Source organism: Macrotis lagotis, chromosome X (genome assembly GCF_037893015.1).
Source record: "Macrotis lagotis isolate mMagLag1 chromosome X, bilby.v1.9.chrom.fasta, whole genome shotgun sequence".
NCBI lineage: Eukaryota > Metazoa > Chordata > Mammalia > Peramelemorphia > Peramelidae > Macrotis > Macrotis lagotis.
In genome coordinates, this window is record NC_133666.1 from 170,034,772 (window position 1) to 170,043,927 (window position 9,156).

The 9,156-nt window shown below is 45.5% G+C and overlaps 1 protein-coding gene across 1 annotated transcript in view; it reads right to left on the reverse strand.

Moving 5' to 3' along the window:
- B4GALT1 (beta-1,4-galactosyltransferase 1) overlaps positions 1 to 488 on the reverse strand; it is a 112,072-nt gene extending 111,584 nt beyond the window's left edge. Inside the window, 2 exon segments of the mRNA XM_074201982.1 lie at positions 76 to 232; positions 234 to 488. Coding sequence (XP_074058083.1) covers positions 76 to 232; positions 234 to 443 — 367 coding nt within the window. The 5' untranslated portion in view covers positions 444 to 488.
- Positions 489 to 9,156: the final 8,668 nt, after the last annotated feature.

Here is a 9,156-nt window from a genome sequence, read left to right on the forward strand (position 1 = left end):
CCCTCCCGGGGCCCCCAGAGTGGAGCGAGGCGGGAGCCCCGCGGGCCCGGAGGGGGGCGGGGGGAGGGTCCTTACCCAGCAGCGGCGACGGGTCGGGGCAGCTGGGCAGGCCCGGGCCCGGGAGGGGCGGGCCGGGCTCCGCGGGCTCCGCGGGCTCCGTGGCCTCCTCGGGCGCCTCCTCGGGCTGCGCCGCCAGGGCCCCCGGCCTCTCCGCCGCCAGCGCGCCCCCCGGGGGCCTCGGCCAGGGGCGTGGGCACGGAGCCGCGGCCCTGCTGGCCCTGGCGGTGCTTGGAGAAGAGCTGCAGGACGTCGAAGTCCCGGCCGGACAAGTAGTAGAAGAGCGTGACGAGGAGGTGCAGGGCGCAGAAGAGCACGAGCAGCCGGCAAGCCTTCTGCAGGGACTTGCCCGGCATGGCCATGCTCGCCAGCAGCGGCTCCTTCATCCTGGCGCGACCCCCTCCCCTCCCCCTCCTTAAGAGCGGGTGGGAAGCGCGGAGCCGCCGGCGAGGGCAGGCCAGGAGGGGCGGGAGCGCCGCGGCCCCGGCCTGGCTCGGGAGGAGGTTCCCGCTCTCTGCCGCCGGGGCCCCGGAGGAGCCGCGGGGAGGCGGCGGGGGAGGGGCGGGGAGGCGGGGCGGGGCGGGGCGCGGGGGGCCTCCCCCTCCCCGGCCCGGCCCGGCCGGCCGGCGGCTCCCTCCCGGCGGCTCCCGGGGCCCCGCCGGGCCCGGGCCCGGGCTCTGGGCCCCTCCCGCGGCTCGCTTGCCCGGCGTGAGTGTGGGCTCCTGGGGCCAGCCCGGCGCCCCGGCGCCCCGAGCTCAGCCCCACCTGTTCGTGGCCAAAGCCCAAAGGAGCTCACGGCCCAGACGAGACACCCTGGCCGCCGGCCCCGGGGGGGGGGGGGGGGGGGGGGGGGCCTCTAGGAAATGGGATTGTGCCCGAGTGGCCCAGGAAGCCCAAGGAGAGTGTTTTAGGCCTGGGGCCCAGGGAAGAAAAACGCCCCCACGGAGATGGAGAGCTGAGTTCCACCAAGTGGCCAGAGTCAGTGACCACTGAGGGATCCGAGTGTTGGGGGAGGGGAGGCTGAGGGGAGGCCGAGCTGAGAAGAGAGGAAAGGTAGGAGGGGCCGGGCTGGGTCTGCTTTTGTTTTTTAAATGCCAGCAGGATGATTTTTATATTTGATCCTCGAGGGAGCAGTGGAGTGTTGGGGTGCTAGGCTTGGTTTTAGGGATTCACTTTGGTGCCCTGAGTGGGAAGAAACTTGAGGCAAACAAACCGATCAACAGGCTCTCGCAGTAGTCTGGGTGGGTGAGAGAGAAAGGATCAGCAAGGGCGGAGGACGCCTGGTCAGAGGAGAGAAGGGGGTGCCGGGGTGCTGGTGGGCAAGTCCCGCGGGCCACTCCTCCCGTTAGGGCTAGCTCCGCTCCGCTCTCCCGGCCTCCCGGTTCGGCCTCCTTTCCCTTCCCCTGCCCTGCTTTTCCTCTCTCCCTCGCTCTCCCTGGCCCAGGCACAGCCTCCGCAATGTCTCTCGGTGAGCTCAGGTGCAACTTCCACCGCCCGGCGCTCCGGCTGGGCCGGGGCGGGCCGGGGCTTGAACCTTGGCAGCTGCTATTTGGGACTCCTTCCCTCCCTTCCCTCCCTTCTCCTCCTTCTCCTCTTTTTCTTTTCTGGCCCCAGTCCATCCTCCCGCCTGCCTGCAGCAGCCTCTCCGGAGGGAGCGTGCCTTCCCTGACATGAAAAAAAAAAATACAAACAGCTTGAGCACGATTAGTTTCCTTCCTCTCTAGCCGGGGCGGAGAGAGGAAGGAGGTAGCAAGCCAGAGCAGAGAGTTTGGGCCGAGCTGTACTGGGGGAAAGCAGGAGGGGCCCCTTGCTAGGCAGCCAGGAAGCTTGCTAAGCAGCAGCCAGGCCCGTCAACCAGGCCGCCCCCCCCCCCCAATTCCTCCCCAGTTCTTTACTAGGCTTAGTCCTATGGAGAAAAAAACAAGCTAGGCTTAGGCCCGGCCCTGGAAATCCCTGGGAAACTCCACGACCTGTTGGAAGGTAACCCCTACCAACTCGCCTGTAAATCCTGAGTTTTGCGATTGGAGTGAAACCCCGAGAAATCCTCTTAAAAGGGAGAGTTGGAAAGATGGGTATTTTTACTATTATTACTATTATGTAGCATTTATGTAGAATGTTAAAGTTTATAAACCCGTTTGATCACATTCTCTTAACATAGGCAGAACTGGGCCTTAATCTGACTTCCTCTGTATCCCTTCAGATGTCCGGCCAGGAAGAAGAATGCTTATAAGTCTTATCAGAGAATTGGGAAAATGCCCCTGACAGATATGGTCCCCTTTCCTCTCCTGCCTTCCCAGAGGATAGTTGATCCTAGAGTTAGATGACCTCAGGGTATGTTCCTTTTAAACTTTTCAAATCTCTAGAGTTTTGGCTTGTTTTTAAAAAGTTGAGGGAGGTCGGGGAAAGAAAACAGTAAGTCCTCAGAATTTCTTTTGTTTAAGCTCCTGGAGGCAAAAAATAGTTTCCCCCTTAACCACCCCCCCCCCCCACCTCTCACCCTGGTGGACCAAAGACCCGAATCAGCTGAAAAACAGATCGCTTCTGTCTCTAGGGCTTAACTTTTTTTGTCACTGTCCTATCCTCTATGCAAAAACTCAGCACTCTGGGCTGTAGTAGAAAGGTTGCCTTAGAAACCAGTAAGACCCACCCTAGGTTGTTTCCTTAAGGGGGAAGGGAGAGAAACATGCTCTAGGTGTGATAAGATGTCTGGAGCAAAAGGCAGGCAAGAGGTCTTTCCCCTATCTCATTTTGCTGTTGGAGATATAGTTCCTCTATTGGTTGGGTCTGAAAATATTGAGGTCCAAGGTTTTAGGTAACTTCACACAGGATAGAGAGAGTTCCTGGAATGATTTTTTTTTAATTTATGAGTTTGTTTTCACAATAGCAAAAAAAAAAAGAAAACAGAAATAATTTCTGTGTTCTTAAACTATTCCAGCCCCAATCTCTTCCATATACAACATGTCACAAAAGTCTTAGTGCTGCTAAAGGTTAAAACTGTATTCTAAGATATTTGGATGCCTTATGTATTTATGTGTATGTATACATATATATTTATTATATGTATGTCTATATGTGTCAGTGCCTGTTTATACTCTTGTATGTATGCATAGACCAAGACACTGTTCTTGTGTTGAGCAATCTAACTGAAAATCCTTAAAAAAGGTACACTGTAGATGAGAAGATTGATGATTGTGGCATAAAGAACTTAATCCTTCCCTCTTCTAGGATTGTAAATAGCTTAAACCCTGGTTTAATTATCCCTCTGGGGCTTACCCAGTACTAGGAAACTGGAGAGGTGCTCTGTGAATTGAATTTGTTAAACCATAGCTTCTTGCTATAGATGACTTGTTTTTAAATGAACAGTTGGCAATAAAAAAGAACTGTGCTTCGGTTACTTTTCCCCCTTCTTCCAAGGTAGTTTTCTTCTGTCCAGGTAAATCCAGTTCTTTCCAAGTTAACCTGAAGGGTTTGTAATTGTTTATAGAGTCAATCTATAATCATTTGTTAAGAGGCTATTATGGGTCAGGCAAGTACAGCTAGATGTCAAAAGTGAATTTCACAGCTTTCTGAGGTCAAATCCAGCCTCAGACACTTCCTAGCTGTGTCACCCTGGGCAAGGCACTCGACTCTATTTGCCTTAGTTTCCTAAAATCAACTGGAGAAGGAAATAGCAAACCACTCTAGTATCTTTGCCAAGAAACCCCCAAATAAGGTCTCAAAAGTAAGACATGATTGAACAACAGCACAAATGTGCCAGACACTGTACTAAGTGTTCAGGATACAAAGTAATTCTGGAAAGAGGAAAGGAGCTAAAATTGCCTGACAATTAAAATTTAGATTGTTATAACGTTGCTGATTGCTAAGTTGTACAACTTACTTTTTGCCTCAATTAATGGTGATCTATTCCATAATTATTCTTCTGAATCATAGAAATTAAGGATTCAAACCCTTTCACTAAAAACCACATCTTTACCCAAATTTTCTATTACTTTCTTGCTCTCTATAAGCCATGTGTATGAACTTTTTTCTGTCTCCAGTCAGTGCTCTTCTGGTTTTGGGAAAGGCTGAGAAAGCCAAAAGAGCCCTGGAAACAGCCTTTATTGCTTCATGTTATTTCTTCTTTCACTATTTCCACTGTAGCAAGAGCTTTAACCACAAAGTACTCCTGAGTAAGCTCTTGGAAGGCCACACACACAAGCAACAACAGCATTGATAAAGAACCCTAATCCTGTTGCTAATGGGTACACACCAAGCCAAATAAGGCTAGGAACTGCTTCTTTCACATAATAATTAGCACCACCTGGTGGATGTCTGGAGTGTGTAGCTATTTTTAAGTGTTTTGTGTGTTTTTGTCTGTGTTTGTGTGTGTGTGTGTGTATTTGTGTGTGGCAATAGAATTTACCATATTTTCCCATGTATAAGATGCTCCCATGTATAAGACTCACCTTAATTTTGGGGCCTGAAATTTGAAAAAAATGTATTACATAAAGTTATTGAACTCAAGTTTTAGTCATCATGAAATTCAAGTATTTTCTGCTGGTAGTTTTCAGGTATCTTTTGGGAAAGTCTGGTATATGTACACATGCTTAGTCCATTCCATTTCATGAACCTGAAACACCAATTGTGTCCTTTGAAATCAGTAACTTCTTTTCCATCAGCAATTCTTCTTGCCTCATGCTTATGTGGGATAAAAATCCACTTATAAACACATAGAGACTCCTCTGAGCAAAAAAGACAGTTTATTTTGCCTTTTCTCCAGAAAAGGGCAGGCATACTCCAAGTCTCACAAAGGTAGTGAAGATCAAGAAGCTGCCCCAAGATGACACGAGATGACAGTCAAGCAAGATTATATGGCCTAGAGCCATTCCCCCCTCCCTAGCCCTCTCTCTCTTACAACCCGATTGGTTAAGGTTTTTAGAGTTACAATCTTTACAAGAAAAATCTACCTAGTAACAAAGAGAAGAATAAAATGTTTTCATAAACTATTACCTCACCATCCTGATGGTGAGGGTATCAGAAGAAGATGGCCTTTTGTTGTCTATCTCAGTTGGAGGAAGACCAAACTTAACATTCAGCAGCACGATTTCCATTCACTTTTGCAAAGTGGATCACTTTGAACTTGAATTCACCACTGTATGAAAATCTTTTGAGCCATTTCTGGGTGGAATGTGGGAAAACATGACCTAATATAGTGGTAACAAATGAGAAACAATGAGCGAAAAGAAAACAAACTTGAAAAGGCAGGAAATGCAAGTAAAAAAGTCTACAATAAGTACAAAAACAAGGGCAAAAAATTTTAGTCTTGGATTATACCACCATCTTCTTACATGCCTGCTGCTAAATAAAGGTGGAAAAAAATCATGCAATCATCCTGACTGGGTCCACTAAAAATTATGTTATGTCATTTGGGTCCTCATTGCTGCCAGGCAATTCTTTTGCATATCCCTGATTAATTCATTATACCACTCCCCATAACAGCTTTTCCAAGAATTTTCTCTCCTCAAAGCTCTCACTGCTCACCCTGTCAGCTAAAAACATTGTCTCAGATTTACTGAAAAACTGAATCATCCCTACGCTCATGCTTATGTTCAACCTCTTCCTATCTACTGGTTGTTTATTGTCCATATGTCCCTCATCCTTAAAAAAATCCTTCATTGGGGCAGCTAGGTGGTGTAGTGGATAAAGCACCTGCCTTGGAGTCAGGAGTACCTGGGTTCAAATCTGGTCTCAAGACACTTAATAATTACCTAGCTGTGTAGCCTTGGGCAAGCCACTTAACCCCATTTGCCTTGCAAAAAAAAATAACTTAAAAAAAACCCTCATTTAAGTCATCCAGCCCAGGTACCATCTTAATGGCTAAGTTTTTTGAGACTGCCATCTATGGTAGGTACCTCTACTTCCCTCTTCTCACACTATACAGTCAAGCTAGTAAGTATTAAGTGTCTGAGGTTGTCTTTGAATTCAAGTCCTCCTGACTCCAGGGTTTAATACTCTTATCTGCTAAGCCTCCTAGCTGCACCCCCCACCATCCCTAATTGCCAAACCCAATAAACTTTTCTCAATTTTCATCCTTCTTGACCTTGCTGTAGCCTATGAGACTATCATCAATCACCTTCTTCACCTTGATACTATATCCTCTCTGGATTTTCAGAAAACCATTCTTTTCTGGTTCTCTTCCTACCATCTGATCACTCCTTCTCAATGTCCTTTGCTGGATATTCATCTAAGTCACTAACTCTCTAGTTTACTAACCATAGGTATCCCACAGGATTCTGTCCTGGGTCGTCTTCTTTTCTCCCTCTAGCCTAATTCATTTAGTGATTTCATCTGTTGCCATAGAATCCATTATCATCTCTATGCTAATTCTCAAATCTATTTATCTAGATTAATCTAGAACTGGGTGTTCTATAGACATCTTAAACTCAACATGTCCAAAACTGAATTCATAATCTTTCCCCCAAACCCTCTTCCCTTCCTAACTTCTCTATTACTGATCAGGGTACTATCCTCCCAAAGTCCCATCTTTGACTCCTCACTCTTTCTCCTCCTATATCCAATGTGTTGTCATAGCCTATTGATTTTATCTTTGTAATCCCTATTGCATATGTCTCCTTCTCTCCTCTAATATTGCTACTACCCTGATGCAGGCCTTCATCTCTTCACTCCTAGATTACTGCAACAGCCTGCTGATTGGTCTCCCCAAAAAAACTGTCTCCTAGATACAATTCATTCTCCACTCAGTCAACAAAGTGATTATCCTAAAGCATAGGTTGAACCATGTCAACTTCCACTCAATAAACCCAAGTGGATCCCTCTTGCCTCCATGAGCAAATATAAAATTGCTTGGCATTCAAAGTCCTTCATAACTTAGTCCAATCCTATTTTTGCATGCTTCCTATTTTTTTTAAGGTTTTTGCAAGGCAATGGGGTTAAAGGGCTTGCCCAAGAAAATACAGCTAGGTAATTATTAAGTGTCTCAGGCCGGATTTGAACTTGGGTACTCCTGACTCCAGGGCTGGTTCTCTATCCATTGGGCCACCTAGCCGCCCCTAGGCTTCCTATTCTTTATACCCTCCCATGTACTCTTTGATACAGTGACATTGACCTCATTATTCCTAAAGCCTGGCACTCCATCTCCCAACTCTTTGTATTTTCACTGACTACCTCCCTATACCTGTAATGTTCTACTTCCTCATCTTTGCTTCCTGGCTTTCCTGGCTACCTCTAATTCCCAACTAAAATCTCACCTTCTACAGAAAACCTTTCCCATTCTTTCTTAATTCTAACACTTTTACTCTGTTGATTATTTTCAATTTATCCCGTATATAGTTGTATGTGCCTCAAGGACGAGTACCGTCTTGCTTTTCTTTCAATCTTCAGTTCACAGCATAATGCCTGGCATGTTGTAGACACCTAATAATATTTATTGACTGACTACAGGGGGGAGTATTTCATTTGAATTTTTGATGAAGAAACATTAAATACCAATAAATGGCTTAGCAATATCAGTCTACAAGCTTTTATTAAGCACCCACTATGTGCCAAATGCGTTCTTGCTAGGAGTATGAAGATGGAAATTTTCCCGACTTAAATATGTATATATGTGTATATGTATGGACACTCCCGACAAAAGTAAGGCAAATTGAAGAGCAATTCCTGGAGGAATCAGGAAAAACTTTATGTAAAAAAGTGACATTTGGGCAGGGTTTTGAAGAAAACAAAGGATCCTAAGAGTCAAAGGGGAAGGACATGGGGGGGGAATAGAGAGAGGAAAAACACAGGCACAGGAGATGGAGTTTCATGCCTTAGGAACTACCAGAAGGATGGTTTGGCTGACCTATTGCTTGCAAGAAAGGGAGGCTGACACAGAATATAGTTGGGAAGGTAGGCTGGAGCGAGACTAACAGCAGGGGCAGCTAGGTGGTATAGTGGATAAAGCACCAGCCTTGGAGTCAGGAGTACCCGGGTTCAAATCTGGTCTCAGACACTTAATAATTACCTAGCTGTATGGCCTTGGGCAAGCCACTTAACCCCGTTTGCCTTGCAAAAACCTTTAAAAAAAAAAAAAAAGACTAACAGCAGCAATAAGGAGCTATTGGAGTTTATGGAGGAAAGAAGTAACAAGGTCAAATAAAATATTTTAGGTAAATCACTTTGAAACCCTGAATGGAGAATGAAGAAGAGATTTAAGTTAGTCTCCAATTAGAAGTGTTTAAAAATCTGAACCAGGAAGAAAATAGGGATAGAAATCAAACTTGTACTTTCTTCGGAAGCTCTTAGGTGAGGAAATTTCTAATATAAATAGGTACCTTATTTGAAACTCATAGTTCCCAAGAGATTAGCCTAAAGTACTGATAGGTTAAGTAATTTCAGTTAATTAACATATTTATTAAGCATTTACTACTTATTAAGCACCGTGCTAAGGACTGGGGGGATACAAAAAGAGATGAGTTTATTCCATCAAGGAGCTTACAAACTAATGGGAAGACAACATTCAAACAAATACATATAAAGCAAGGCATTTTCAGAATAGGAAATAATTAACAGAAGGCACTGAAATCAAGAGGGATTCTGCAAAAGATGGGATTTTAGTTGTAACTTAAATGAAGCCAGGGAAGTCAGTAGATGGAATTGAGAAGGAAGGAGCATACCAGGCACAGGGGACAGCTAGAGAAAATACCAGGAAACTTGTTCAGGGTCATACAGTCTCTTCGTGTCAGTGACTAGACCAGATTTTGAGGATGGTTCTATATCCCTTCACTATAACCTGCTATCTATAGGAATAGGAAGATGACAGAGTCCCTGCCTTCATGGAATATACAATCTAATGTAGACTAGATAAGATAGGTAGATAGATATACATCAATAACAAAAGTTACGAAAAAATGAGATAAGTACAAAGGAAGAAGAAAAGGAAAAGAATTGGCTCTGGATAGCCTATTAAATGAGTGACCTCCAACAAGTCACACAGTGACTCACCCACTTTTTTTTATTTCTATTTTTATTTCCTCCACCTAAAAATTGACATAGATAGTATATGTATAAAATGTCATTTTACATAAAATCCCAGTCTGTACAATAAAAGGGTTGGACTGGGAT